This window comes from Schistocerca gregaria, chromosome 3, assembly GCF_023897955.1.
Source record: "Schistocerca gregaria isolate iqSchGreg1 chromosome 3, iqSchGreg1.2, whole genome shotgun sequence".
Lineage (NCBI taxonomy): Eukaryota > Metazoa > Arthropoda > Insecta > Orthoptera > Acrididae > Schistocerca > Schistocerca gregaria.
In genome coordinates this window covers 928280655-928296848 of record NC_064922.1, presented here as the reverse complement: position 1 = coordinate 928296848, position 16194 = coordinate 928280655, and the positions used below count along the sequence as shown (strand labels likewise).

Here is a 16194-nt window from a genome sequence, read left to right as displayed (position 1 = left end):
ACATGTGGTGTTCCTCAAGGTTCCATACTAAGTCCACTACCTTTTCTCCTGTATATTAATGACCTGTCATCTGTTACATTACTGTCTTATTTGCTGATGATACAAACATTGTAATAAATAGTAAATCAAATATAAATTTAGAAAGGGGAGCTAATCAAATTTTTATTGACATTAATAAGTGGTTCACAGCCAATTGAAGGACGCAAATACCAGCAGCGAAAGCTGGCAGTGTATGGTTGTATTAAAACTAGAGAACATCTGCAATACTGTTCTTTTCATTTGTAATTGTAGAGTTATTTTGCCGAGAGGTGACGGTAGATAACAGTTAACATAGACAAGAATTCTTCCTACTTCAGTACAGTGACATGCAATTCGTCTCCATGCTTAAGGTCTGTTGGTTGTTTGGTTGATTTGGGGGATGGAAGCAAACAGCGAGGTCATCTGTTCCATCGGATTATGGAAGGATGGGGAAGGAAATCGGCCGTGCCCTTTCAAAGAAACCATCCCAGCATTTGCGGTTTAGGGAAATCACGTAAAACCTAAATCAACATGGCCGGCCATGGATCTGAACAGACGTCTTTCCGAATGCGAGTCCAGTGTGCTAACCGCTGCTCCATCTCTCTCGTTTTAACGTCTGTGGTATTTAGTTAGAGCGAGTCGACAGGGAGACTTGGAGGAGAGATGCGACAGACGGATGTGTAAGCTGTCTTAGGGATGACGGAGTTTCGCAGAGTTTTGATGGCTGCCGACAGGCGACCTGGCGATGCTGGCGGGCGGCATCGTAATGGCGTGGTCGTCGCCGGCGCTGCCCAAGATGAACCTGACCCCCTCGGAGGCGTCGTGGGCGGGGTCGCTGCCGTCGCTGGGCGCCGCCGTGGGGCCCTGGCTGGGCGGCTGGCTGTCCGACAAGCTGGGCCGCAGGGCCACCGTGATGCTGGGCGCCGGGCCCATCGTGCTCAGCTGGGTGGCGCTCATCTTCTGCGAGTACGAGCCCGTCTGGCTGTGCGTCGTGCGCTTCGTGTCCGGCCTCGGCGTCGGGCTCATCTTCGCCGCCATGCCGACCTACGTGGGGGAGATCGCTCAGGTACACGTCGCTCCTCTCCCGTTTTCGTGCTTGCTCTTGGCTGTACCCGAGGTCTTCTAGACATAGCAATATCACTATACTCGCCACTGTGTTCCTCAAACCAATCCATCAAACTTCTGGCCTCGTGACATGCCACATTCTCATGGTGAAAAATGCCACTGGGAAACATGACCATCATGAAGTGGTGTACACGGCCTGCAGCCAGTGTACAGTACGATACCCTTTCGCCATCGTGATGCATTGCATGAGCTCCACTGCAGCCACGGACACCCACGTGAATGTTTCCCAGAGCATAATGGAGCTGCCACCAGCTGGTCTCTGTCCCACAGTACGGGTGCCAAGGAACTCTTTCCCTGGTAGACGACGTATTCAAGGAGCTCTTCCCCTGGAAGACGACGTATTCAAGGAGCTCTTCCCCTGGAAGACGACGTATTCAAGGAGCTCTTCCCCTGGAAGACGACGTATTCAAGGAGCTCTTCCCCTGGAAGACGACGTATTCAAGGAGCTCTTCCCCTGGAAGACGACGTATTCAAGGAACTCTTCCCCTGGAAGACGACGTATTCAAGGAGCTGTTCCCCTGGAAGACGACGTATTCAAGGAACTCTTCCCCTGGAAGACGAAGTATTCAAGGAGCTCTTCCCCCAGAAGACGACGTATTCAAGGAGCTCTTCCCCTGGAAGACGACGTATTCAAGGAGCTCTTCCCCTGGAAGACGACGTATTGAAGGAGCTGTTCCCCTGGAAGACGACGAATTCGCGTCCTCCCATCAGTATGACGAAGAAGGTATCGGTATTCACTCTGCCACTGTGTCAGATTCCAGTGCCGATGGTGATGTACCCATTAGAGTCACAGTTTTCAATGTCATGGCGTTAACACTGCCACATACATGGGCCATCAACTGTGGAGTGTTCGGTGCACTGTGAGTTTAGACACACTTATACGCCATCCAGCATTCAAGTCTGATGTTAATTCCACCACAGTTCACTGCCTGTCCTGTTTTACCACTGTGCCCAGCCTAAAACGTCCGACATCTGAAATGAGGGGTGGCCGCCCAAACCTAACACATCTGTATGTCCTTTCACCTTCGCTTCGCAATGCGCTGAAGACATACACCACAGCGCTGCTCGACCACCCGACAATTCGTGCAGTTTCCAAACTGCTTATGCTGAGCCACCATTTCATCAGAATCTGTCCTCAGTCAAACTGTGATAGATAGTGCCCCTTCGCCATTCATCACACGGACAGCGCACTCACTGATACTATTTGCACCTGTGTTTGTCTGAATAGCAGCCATTCATCACCAGGGGACGCTGCTATAGCCTGGATAGGTGAAATTAAATGAGCATATGGCATCGTTGGCCGGGAGGCCCCTATTCGGGGAAGTTCGGCCGCCAAGTGCAAGACTTATTTCATTCGCCGCGACATTGGGCGGCTTGCGCGCTGGTGATGAGGATGAAATGACGACACAACACCCAGTCCCCGAGCGGAGAAAATCTTCAACCCGGCCGGGAATCGAACCCCGGCTGGCTTGCATTGGAGGCAAGCACGTTACCATCCAGCCGTGCAGGTGTACGCCTGGATAGGTTTGTATCGATAACAGGTCGGTGGCCAATACGTTCTGCCTGATCAGTGTATTTCAGCTTGGTATAACTGTCTTTAGTTAAGGCAGCTCATGCGACTCCCGAAACACAGAATCACATACTGTGTCAGTGAAGAAATTCCACAGCTGCAGTCGTGGATGTAAGAGTTTGGCTTTATGCTTTGGAAGATCTATATCCCTTATAAGTTCACACTCTGTGAGTTTGCGTGGTTCTCCAAATGACGACATTGGGGTAAATTTAGGGACAGTATCATTGGCAGACGACTGCACATTTTTGGCTGTATGTGTTGGTTCAACATCATCGCTATCACTGATTGAAGGTGGTACATGTGGGGAAACAGGAACTGGCAATCCTTCTCCATGAACACAGGACGAATGACGGATGGGATGTCAGTGTATTGAATATTCCTCTTTCTCTAAGTATTGACTCCTTTCCTTAAGGGATGTAGGTACAAAAATAGCAATCCGATGCTAGATTTGTTGGTTCACGCCAAGAAGCATACATGGACATAGTAAACACAGTTCTTCTGTTTGAACACGTCACCTCACATACAGTCACTTCTAACCGCCATGACAAGCGTTCCAATGACAAGTAAACTAACACAGCACAGGTGCAACATGGATGAATCTGTTTGTCCATGGAGATTCCTTTGGTAACAGGAAAGGGTTACAGTAAAACTGTTTACCATCCTTAAATTAAAATTTAGCTTCCTGGCAAAGTTTACAAAGCTATTCAGTTTAATGTCATATTTGCATACTAAGTAAAACTAACACTGTGCATGAGCAGTAAGATGTAACACATGGGGGAAGGGAGGAGGCAACGTGTAGGGAGGAAGAAAGCCGACAGTGGGGAGAATAAGGGGAACGACAGAGAGGAGAGGAGGAGGGACACAGTTGAGAGCAGTGGAAGGGAACGATGGGGAAGGGAGAGGACAAGCGAGGTGGGGAGGAAAGGGAAGGGGAAGGGAAGACAGAAGGAAAGGCGGGCTGGAAGTGGGAGGAGAGGAGGAGTGGAAGTGGGAGGAGAGGGGAGAGGAAGGAGTGAGTGGAGTGTTGGCTGGGGAAGGGGAGGTTATGAGACTACCACGTACTATCAGATTAGTAATATACTAATGATGTTACTCCTGTGAAAGAATTTTATTTTTTGTGATTGTGACTGTGCACATTGGAAAGGTATTGGACTGTTTTTCGACTCTGGAAACATTGCTTTTGAGAGGAAACAAGAGCAAAAACAAACGGGAATAAAACCAAGTTTCTATTAGTAATAAAGTAAACTGTAATTACGCAAAAGGTAAAGGTCGCCATCATAATTAGTTGTACCAAGTACTAACATGGTCCATAAAGAAAGTTACCTATTGTGATTGACTTTACTTCATATTGAACTTGTATTTTCTGCTAAGATGGAAGATAGTAGCACAATTTAGCAAGTTATAACCGGTGATTTGACTTTAACTACACAAGATGAGTAATAATACGTTTAGGCATCAACTGGCTCTTAGTAACACTATCTGTGCATGATAATAAGAAGATAATGGTATTTACAGGTAAATGCTTACTAATGGTGGAGCAGTACTGACTTGGAGAAGAGGTTCTTTTGTCAGTTTAACTACAGGAAATTACTACTATTGAAACAGTTATGAAGTAATTGTATCTTTTGTACTGACCATTATTTAGTTCAAGTGGAACATGTGAAACCTGGATTTAGTATAGTTTGAATGTTTCTAGCCAGTTGCTTATACTTGATTACTGTTGTTGTAATGTGAAATCTAAAACTTATCTATCGGTGGAATCAGATAGAGGCTGAGCACTTCAGTCACAACACAATACAGGAAACAATGTTAACAACTTAACACATAAGTTGTACATGTTATTATTGCAATAAAAATATCTTTGAACTAAATACTTTAAATCTGCTCTTAGTAATTGTACTTTGATAACATATTAACTATCCCTTTATGAAAACTACATGCAGTATTTCAAAACTTAGGCTCACTAAATAATTATGTACATTACAACTTCACCAATTTTATTTACGTTCATTAAGGAACATAATGGCTTTTCAGTTCAATAAAATAGGATATTTAGATTTATCATAGCGCTTGGGATAGGTCCCTCCCCAGGTAAATGACTAGTGATAAAACATGGTGGCCCGACACAAAGTTTACAGAATCCAGAATTATTAATGAGAATGAAACCATATAACTGATCCATGCAAGTATGCATTACTCAGTTGATAATTTCAGATGAAGCTGGTGGCAGCGTCGATCTCCTGTGCTAATAAAAAAAAGACGAAAAAAGTATTCATGGTTCTTCCTGTGTAACAAACTCTGAAAATTCTCTTTTTAGCGTCGGGTTTTCATAGTACAGAGCTAACCAAAGTACACCACGAAAAATAAGCCAAATTACTTCCACATCTGAGTCTATATTATTTAATCTTCCAGTTCTTCTCGCCTCTTTCAGTGCACAAGATACGCACCCTTTGGCTGCAAGCCTGTCTGGCTCATGCCACAAAGGAGTTTCGCAGGTTGACTGCCAGATCCGATTTTTCTATTCCTGCCTAGCCACTTCCGTTGTGGAAGGACTTCCCACCGAGTTTTTCGTGAATTCAAACCTACATTTCCTATGCATAAACCAAAATTACAATTAAAGTTTTGACTTTTACATTCTTTTACAACACATTACTTTTGACATTACATCCATAGAGTAATTACAATTATATAAATTATCATAAATAGTGAATGAAACATTTTCATGGACGTTATATCAAAGAGCATAGTTATACAGAAGTCACTTTACGTAAAAATAGACAAAGAAGTTAGACCAGACCCATAAAGGTAATATCGATAATAGATTTACAAGCTGAGGAGCAATACTAGGTTAAGGGAGGGGAGGGGTGCAAATTTATAATCTCTAAATGTTCATGCAATTTAATATATCAAACAAAAATATGAAGTTAAAAATTATTATCGAAGACACATAAGGAAATCTAGATTCTTCTAACCTATTACATAGGGGATGAGAATTTGTGATGCAGGTTGATCCATCAGGATGAAGTTGTTAATCATCCTGTATTAATAAACTATACTAATTCTGTTATAGAGAATGGTAGAGTTGTTGAGTATGGTATTATAAAGGGTTACTGATTTCATAATTGTTAAGATTGAGGTTAGACTGTTTGTGTATACAGATTTTCCCAGGAGGAATGGTCAAAATTCACGGTTGTGACAGGAAAGACCATTCGAAGCAAAAATTTCTAATAAGTATGGGTTCTTACCAAGGTTAGAGCAAAGTCCACAAAGAAACCATGGATAGGGGTATCTTGTAAAACAAGAAGAAAACTGTATCTGTCTATCCAAAACAGTCCTGATGTTGATGCTATAGCACATTACAAGAAATACTGCAAAATATTAAAGACTGTAATACGGACATCAAAGCAAATATATTACAAGGAAAAGATAGTCATGTCAGATAACAAAATAAAGGCAATATGGGATACAGTGAAGGTGGAGACTGGTAGTACCAGATATGAAGAGGTGCAAATAGTATTATTTTAAATGATACATTGCTGACGGATGTATAAAGTGTTGCAGAGAATTTTAACAAACATTTCATAACTGTTACTGAAAAGATGGAGTTGTCAGGTTCTGTAGATGCTGATATGGAGTACCTCAGAACCAGACATTTCAAGTAACTTCCATAATATGAATTTGACCCTCACTACCCTGGCAGAAATAATGTCCGTCATAAAATCTTTAAAATCAAAAACATATAGTGGGCATAATGAAATATCAACAAAGCTAATTGAAGAATGTCATTCTGAGTTAAGTAACATATTAAGTTATCTGTGTAACCAGTCATTTATGAGTGGATTATTTCCTGAATGGTTAAAATGTGCTGAAGTTAAGCCACAGTTTAAGAAGGGAGATAAAGAAAAAGCATCAAAGTTCCATCCAATTTCACTTTTGCCAGCATTCTCAAAAATTTTGGAAAAAGTAATGTACAATCGGCTTTATAACCATCTTATCTCAAGTAACATACTGTACATAATGTCATACAGTTCGGATTTTCAGAGGGTTATGATATTGAGAAGGCTATCTACACTTAAGTGAAAATGTGCTTAATTCATTAGATAAAAAATTGCAGGCAACTGGTATATTTTGTGATCTGTCAAAGGCATTTGACTGTGTAGATCACAATATTCTTTTAAGTAAATTATAATATTATAGTGTAACAGGAAATAATGCAAAATGGCTGAAATCTTACATCTCTGGCAGGAAACAAAGGGTGTTATTAGGAAAGAGACATATATCAAGCTATCAGACATCATCAGGCTCTTACTTTTTCTTTTGTACTTCAAAGACCTTTCATCAGTAACATTACCAGATGCCAAGTTCGTTTTGTTTGCCAATGATACAAACATTGCAATAAATAGCAAATCAAGTGTAGTCTTAGAAAGATTAGCTAATAAAATGTTTGTGGACATTAATCACTGGTTCCTAGCCAATTCCTTGCCACTAAACATTGAAAAAAATACACACTACATGCAGTTTAGAAATTGTAAGGGGTGTCCCACGAGCATATGCCTGACATATGATGACAAGCAGATAGAAGAAGTGGACGGTGTTAAATTCTTGGGTTTACAGTTTGATAATAAATTCAACTGGAAAAAGCACAAAATAGAACTGCTAATGCCTCTTAAGAAATCTCTATTTTAATAAGAATTGTGTCAGACATAGGGGATATAAAAATGAAAAATCTGGCATACTATGCTTACTTTCATTCCATAATGTCATATGGAATTATTTTTTGGGGTAATTCATCAAGCCAGGCTAAAGTTTTCAGGGCACAAAAACGTGCAGTAAGCATTACATGTGGTGTGAACTCAAGAACATCCTGCAGAAGCCTGTTTAGGGAACTAGGGATACTAACTACTGCTTCCCAACATATTTATTCTTCAATTAAATTTTTCATTAAAAATATATCACTTTTTCAAACCAACATCTCAATTCATGGAATTAATACTAGAAATAAGAATAATCTTCACAAGGATTTAAAGTCACTTAGTCTCATACAAAAAGGTGTGCACACACATTTTCAATAACTTACCAGCAGCCATAAAAAAGCTTAACAATCAATGAAATTCAGTTTAAGAGAAGAATAAAGGATTTATTGGTGGCCAACTCCTTCTACTCAATTGACGAATTTCTCTGTAGAACCAACTGATTTGTGTGTATGTGTATTTAAGTACAATAACTTCTGGGCAATTTCAGTGCAGCAATGTGTTCATTGTAAATAAGTGTGTGTGTGTGAGCACAATGTAACTTCTGCACCATTTCAGTGCAGTAAGGTGTCCATTGTAAATAAGTATTATAGTAGTTGTATTACACGTTTATTACCTTATAAATAAATAAAAAAATTATTTTAAATTCAGTGCATTAGTATTTGTAAAATGATTCTTTCATATAGTGTTCATTAAAAAATGACGATCATTTCACTTAGGACCTGTGGATTGGTACATTAGCTTATTTGTTTGAATTGTAAATATTTGTTATGTATTGTTGTTTTTGTGACATGTTCTACATCCTGGAGGACCTCGTCACTACGAATCAATTGGATTGAAAGTAAATCTAATTTAATCTAATCTTCAATGCATAACTTAAAAACTACGAGAACTTCTTCATTTTTAATACTGTGAAACAAATCTCTTCTACTGCTAACTCTGTGCTTTCAGTAGTTTGGTAGGAGGTAGCACAAACGAAAACAGAGAAAAGGTCTAGTAGACTTGAGTCCAAAAATGCATATCTTAAGAGCTCAGCAGGGGATATTTATTTCACAGAATCGAGGATGAAGTGCTCATAGCTCTTAAAATAGGCAGTTTAGAAGCTATGTTTACTGGTCATTTTATTTGTTTTGGTCCACTCTACCATCTCCTAAATATGGAAAGCAAAGAGCTTGCAACAGAAAAGATTTGCTTAATAGTACCAAAGATGAAAAAATGCTCTTAGCTCTTAAGGCTTGCTGTTCAGAACCGTGCTTACTGGACTTTTTTGCTACCTGTCATATCCCTGATTATTTAACATGTCTGCAGCGAGGAGTATCTCTAGTGTTTCATCGATGTCGTTTACTGTGTAACAGTTTTCAATAGCATGACTTGCAAAATTCGATTTACCAAAAACTGTATACAGTAAAGAAACCATACATTCTTCGTAACTGCTGTTGCAGAAGGATGAAGCACACCTACCACATGAAAGTTTGTAAATGCACGGTTCAACATCAACACGATTCTACATCATGTAGATGTGGAAGACTGCATTTGGAAACATACTGTGTGGGGTTCAGTATTGTCATTAGCCATGATTTTTACTTTTCTTACTAGTTTCATTTCAAATGGGGATTCGAATGCTGTAGTGCTGTATTGTGTAATTTCTGTTGGCAGGCAGACGTCAGAGGCGGCCTCTCCTCGCTGATCCAGGTCTCGATGACGACCGGCTTCATGATCGTCTACTGCGTGGGCCCATTCGTCTCGTACACGGCACTGGCGATCATTGGGATGGTGACGCCGCTGGTGGCCGTGGCGTGCTTTGCCTGGATGCCCGAGTCGCCCTACTACCTGCTGGCTGTGGGCAAGGATGCTGCAGCGGAGAAGTCGCTGCGCTGGCTGCGGGACCCGGACCGCGACATCATGTCGGAACTGCGTCAGATGAAGGTCAGACCATATTTCAGAGGGTAGCTCTGCAGAAAACCTCCAGTGATTAAAATCATAGACTGAGTGAGCAAAAGTTATGGGAAGGGGCTGAATGTGATGTCAGTCGTCAACTACTAAAGCCTTCGCATTTTTATCCACAGAGTCCTGGTAGAGATAGGTTTATGATGTCCCATAATCAAATGGACGATAACCTGACTCACAGAGGACTGCCGACCATCATATACAGCTAATGGCCATTCATTGAACATTTGTGATCTTCCTGTGCAGTGGTTCATCTGTGTGCAAGCATGGTCTCTAAGTTAATGTCGGTCCACCTTAGATACAATTGTCTCAGAAATTCGAAAAATAGAGTAATCACCAATATACTATAACCCAAGTGGGCAGATATGTCTGGATCAGAAATGACCTCCAACAATCATTGACCTTTAAATCATGTAATCATCATTGACATCATCATGTTAGCTAAAATACCAGGCAGACACAAAAAAAACAGTCATTCTGAATTAGTGGAAGACTGTAAATAATTAGGTCTACTTTTGCTATAGGGTAGAATACACCCTCAATGTAAATATTTCAACATCTACAAGTGCTACAGCTATAATTATGCAAAGAGTCTTGATATTGCAATTTGATGTTTTGTCATAGAACATACCGTCATCACTAAAGGTTTTCAGTAATGTTTCGCCACCCTATTAAGGGAACAAAAATAATGCACCAATAGAAAACCTAACAGATGCCTTATATTACATCTGAAATTCACACAATAGAGGTTAAGTACAAAACAAACTAGTGAAATATTTACCAATTGGAACTATGGCTCTCTAAAATTCTATTTCTTATACTCAACCACAAAATAACACTATACTCAAACAAACGCCATTTTACGAAGGAATGAAGGAGGTGGTTTTGTTATGATATATCACTTAAACAGCAATGTGAAAGGAGAATATTTACTTTGTTTACACACAACATGACCAAAGATGAATGAAAAGCAAAGATAATGACAAAGTTGATATTTCGAAAATAAAATAATTTTTCAAAACACATGAAGGTTGTACATAGGTGCAATTACAAAACTCGAAAAATTCTAACATTGCAGCAAAATAGAAGACATTCTTTGTAAGCACAATGGGCTTTAAAATTGAATATTTCTGCATCAGAATCATCTCAATAATTTATAAAAATGCACACAATCTTAATTAATACTACCTAATTAAATTATAGGTTATTCCATGACCATAGCTCGGTCTTCGCACATCTAAATGCATAAAAATTGTCTGCTAAACGCTGCTGATCTAGCTTACAGCCTGAAGTACACAATGAATTATCAAAACAAACAATGTTATTCGTACACCAAAAACTCATCTGATAACCAAGTCAGTCAAACATCATAATGACTCGACTCAAGGGTTTTGGCATTATCTTGCAGTTCAAATCGCTGTCATCTTCTGCTTTTACATAGAGGAGAACACTTCATCCTGATACAGGGTGAGTTACGTAACACGTAACACCCCTTTTATTTCGTGAACGGTTACACTTATCGAAATGCGGTTTTTGGCAAATGATAGAGAGTGGAGGGTCACCTGTTTTTTTTGTTTATTTAATGTTTTTAGTGCTTGTACCTACGGAGATATTGAAGCAAATACCTTTTTAAATGACACCATATAATTTTTATAGCTGCGTTCGATAGCTTTTGAGGGGGGTCTGCTTCTTTTTTTTTTTGCTAATATTTGTAATCTTTTTCTTTAAAGACAAGTTAGTGGTATAGCGTTTGTTAATGTTCACGTTGAAAAATGTATTAAAAAATTCGAGAAATGTCCTAGAATGTGAGAGAATGGTGGCCATAATCGGCATTAACTGTGCCCATGCTACGCTGTGTCAAAATGTCAACGCATTTGCCAGTTTACTTGTCTGCACAGCAGGCCGTTCATCACTACTTCGATATTCGTTGCTTGCAGACAAATATACCAATGAGGAGACGATGGATATGCTACTTTTATGTGGTGAACGTAAAAAATTACCGTAAAAATAGTACAGTGGTGTGGAACTACCTACCTGGATCGCCAGTGTCCGATGCTCCAGGCAACTGCACGAGTTATTAAAACTGCTTGAACTTCAAAAAGGGGACGAGAAAGAAGACTGCAAGTACCAGAGAACACGAAGAGGCTGTTCTGACTACGACGCTAGTGGTGCGAGACATATTACTAACGAATGTGGAATCAGGCAGGTGACTGTCATTCGCACACTGCACCTACAGAATTCCACCCCTATCATCTGCCACTACACTGTGCACTCGACGACTGTGATTTCCAACATCGTACAGAACTTTGTCGGTTCACTCTGCACCAACTGAGAGACGACACTACCTTTATCCAACGTTTGCTCTTTACCGACGAAGAAATGTTTACAAACCACCCTAATGTAAATTTGCATAACATGCGCTGTTGAACAGCTGACAATCCACACTGGTTTAGTGAGGTGCAGCATCAACGGCCGTGGAGCGTCAACTATGGTGCAACAGGAAACTACACTAAAAGTGAGCAAGTAAAACACAGTAAGGTAGTTGTAGAAACGATTGATATTGTAGTTGTAAATTGTTGTAGCTGTGTTGGGAAAGAACCAGAGCTCCAAGCCCTAATAGAAAGCACTGAAGCTCAAATAGCTGTAGGTGCAGAGAGCTTGCTAAAGACGGAAATAAGTTCAGCCGAAATTTTTTTAAACGATCTAACAGTGTTTAGAAAGCATAGATTAAATACTGTTGGTGGTGGAGTATTTATTACTCTCAGTAGTTTGCATTGTAGAGAAATTGAAGTAGATGGTTCGTGTGAAATAGTATGGGTAGAGGTTATACCTGACAACCGGAATATTAATTGGATCGCATTAGCGACCCCCGACTTAGAAGATATAGTTGATGAACAGTTCAAAGAAAACTTGAGTCTCATTTCAAATAAGTACCCCGCTCATACAATTATAGTCGGTGGTGACTTCAATTTACCCTCGATATGCTGGAAAAATTGTACGTGTCAAGCCGGCGGCAGGCATAAAACGTCATCCTCAATTGTACTGAATGCTTTCTCAGAAAATTATTTTGAACAATTTGTTAGTTCATGAGGCCACTCTAAGCATAAATGGTTGCGAAACCATACTTGACCTTTTAGCAACAAATAATCCTGGAGAAATAGTGAGTATTGTGACGAATACAGTGATTAGGCACCACAAGGCAGTTGCTGCTAGGCTGATTACAGTAATACCTACAGCCATCAAAAAGAAACGCAAAGTATATCTATTTTTAAAACAGCTGATAAAAATGCTCTTAACGCCTTTTTAAGAGACAGTCTTCACTCCTTCCGATCTGATCATGTAAGTGTAGGAAAGTTGTGGAATCTTTTCAAAGAGATAGTATCAACAACAGTAGAGAGATATATACCACACAAACTAATAAGAGATGGTACTGATCACCCATGGTACACAAAACGGGTCAGATCGTTGTTGCAGAAGCAACGAAAAAAGTATGCCAAATTTAAAAGAACGCAAAATCCCCAAGACAGGCAAAGTTTTACAGAAGTTAGAATATAGCGCGTACTTCAATGCGAAATGCTTTTAATAATTTCCACAACGAAATTCTGTCTCGAAATTTGTAGGAAACCCAAAGAGATTCTGTTCATACATAAAGCACACCAGTGGCAAGACGCAATCAATACCTTCACTGCGCGATAACCACGGTAAAGTCACTGATGACAGTACCACTAAAGCAGAGTTATTAAACACGGTTTTCCTAAACTCCTTCACCAAAGAAGACGAAGTAAATATTCCTGAACTCCAATAAAGAACAACTGCCAAGATGAGAAACAAAGAAATAGATATCCACCATGTAACAAAGCAGCTTGAATCAATTAATAAAGGCAAGGCCTCCGGACCAGATTGTATACAAGTGAGATTCCTCTCAGAATATGCTGATAAAATAGCTACATATTTAGCAATTATATACAACCACTCGCTCAGAGAAAGATCCGTACCTAAAGACTGGAAAATTGCTCTAGTCACACTAATACCCAAAAGGAAAATAGCCCATTGTCGGAATTTGAACAAAGCCCCATATGTTGATACAGCAGAGAAGATGTTTCAGCACTTAGGGTATGTCAGTGTTTGACAACCGAACAGGACCTAGCAGCTTTCTTAAAGATGCGAAAATCAACTCAGGCAGGTTGTCTATAAAAAGTAGTTCTTCTACACATAACGATCACATCGGGACCACAGTCTCATCTATGCTACTGCCATAGTAGTCTTTGACCTTATGCTGCTGTGTCCCATCGCTAGACAGAAAGTCTCTCCCTTGTCCCTATTTTCATATTTGATTTCTACTAACATATCATCATTTCTTGTGTGTAGTTATCCTTATAAAGAGTATTCTGTTTGTAGATCTCTTAAGCATTGAGTCTTTACAATAATGACACTGTTGCCCATAATTACAATGATTCCTAATTAATTAAATGTGCAAGCCATGATGTACATGTAATACAGTTCTATGAAATAATACAATGTAGCTGTTTAACTAATTCTGTATTCAACTCTTATTTGAGTAGATCTATGATGTCCCCTCCCGCCCTTAGTTTTAACAGTGCTTGGCCACCATCACTGCAATCAGGCATAAGGCTAAAGTGAATTCACCCTGCAGTAGAAAAACAAGAATGAAAAAGAAAATACAGGATCTGTTGGATGACATTCAGTTTAGCTTTGGGAAAGTTAAAGACACCAGAGAGAGAATTCTGCCGTTGCACTTTACAATGGAGAGGAGACATAAGCAAAAGAAGAACATAAAAAGCAGAGTGGCACTGACAAAAAGGGTATTTGTGGCCAAGAGAAGTTTACTAGTATCAAACATAGTCATTAATTTGAGGATTAAATTTCTCAGAATAAACGTTTGAACGATAGCATTGTGTGGTAGTGAAACATGGACTGTGGGAAAACCGGAACGGAAGATAATCGAAGTATATAAGATGTGGTGCTATATAATAACGTTCCTTTAGTTAATGTTTTAGAGACATTCCTCTCTTCGCTAATTTTACGGAGAATTTTCTCCGATTTTGCTTTATCATTCCACCCAATTTTCAACGTTATTGATTGGAAGGAACGTTCTAATGGGTATAGAATGTGGACTGAGGGTAAATTGAAGAAGGAGAAGAAAGTGCTTTGGAGCAGCAGCAGAAATAGGATTAGCGATAAACTTTACATCAAAATCGATGACGACGAAGTAGACAAAGATAGTGAATTTCTGCTTCCAGCAGGAAAATAACCTGTGATGGATGGACCAAGAAACACATGTTCATTGGATCTGTCAAAGTGGAAGAAGCTGTCGACACTGTAAATACTTGAAAGATGTTCGAAATCATTAGGAAAAGGGGTGTAAAGTGTAAGAAAAGACGGGTGATGGGCAATATGTGCAAGAACGGATGATCATAACTAATATCAAAATAATATGGTTCTTGTAGAATGCTTCTGTAATCTAAAAATATTATCCTTTAAGCTTAGTTTCCCGAAAAGTGGTTCCATACTGCACAGTCACCTTCAAGAAAATACAGTGGTTGGACAACTGTTTCTGAATACTTATGTTAATGTGTTGCGCTATTGACAATATTTCTTCTCAAAAATTAGTACAAAGCTTGAATATGACACTGTGATGAAAAATAATATGTTAGCAAGAGTACAGGAAAAAGTCAGGTGCATGCATACACTTTGGGAGGCAATATCCTGCTGAAAGATACTAAATGTCATATTGTGATGCCACGTTCTGTAGGTGTGGTGAAATTAATTGAATAAAGAATAATTTGGGTAATTAAAGCATAGAAACGTTTTCAAGCCAGAAATATCAGACAAAACTGAACTGACCATGAACTGCTTGATTTTTTAAATTTTCATTTTATGTGTGGTACAAGGGCAGATATGAACTATTTAGCAATGTAACGTAAGCATAAAGGTAAGCTATTTCGTTCAGAATTTTATAATTATCGCTAAGATGTCTTTTTGTTCCAAAAGCCAGTGACACCTAGTGGTGATGTGGAGTACCAGCAGCAAGGGATGTGTGTGTTTACTCACTAACTGCATTCACTTTACTGCCAATGTTATTGCAAATCCAATGTAACATCTCCATAAACTTACAGAAGGACTTACAGAATCGATTCCGTATTGCATTCCAAAGGTGAACCGCCAGACTAGGAAGCAGATAGTCACTATGTTTTGCTCTTAGGATTACGATCCTTTGTGTATTATTAACAGTGACGGCTTATCGTTGTCGTTCTGTTTGAGCTCAGGGCTATTGCTTTTCTCCTTTGCAGAAAGCCGTTGAGGAGTCCAGACTGAACGAGCCCTCCGTGCTGGACCTGTTCCGGTCCCGCCGCTGCCGCCGCGCTCTGGCCATCTCGCTGGGGGTGGTGTGCGCCGAGCAGATCCAGGGCATCAACGCGGTGCTCTTCTACAGCCAGAGCATCTTCATCGCGGCAGGTGGTTCCGTCAGCGACATCGTCGCGCCCATGATCATCAACGGCACCATGCTCGTGGAGTCGTGCTTCGCCCCCTTCCTGGTGGACCGAGTGGGACGCAGACCGTTGCTGCTCTTCTCGTCTATCGGCATGTGTCTGGCACTGGTGAGTGGCCGTTATTCCTCTATCAGCCCATTGTCTCGTTTTAGCCAGACTTACCAAATAGTCGTTCGGCTGATTCCCCATTGTTGCTCTGGAAGTCATATGAGGCAGGATTAACCAAATGCGTAAGCACACTACTCGCCATTAAAATTACTTGACCAAGAAG

General features: G+C 40.2%; 1 protein-coding gene across 1 annotated transcript in view; it reads left to right on the top strand.

Moving 5' to 3' along the window:
- The window catches only part of LOC126355807 (facilitated trehalose transporter Tret1-like), a 117481-nt gene that overhangs the window by 78950 nt on the left and 22337 nt on the right, over positions 1-16194 (top strand). The window contains exons 2-4 of the mRNA XM_050006233.1: positions 753-1084; positions 9121-9390; positions 15723-16031. Coding sequence (XP_049862190.1) covers positions 753-1084; positions 9121-9390; positions 15723-16031 — 911 coding nt within the window. The remainder of the gene's footprint in view (positions 1-752; positions 1085-9120; positions 9391-15722; positions 16032-16194) is intronic.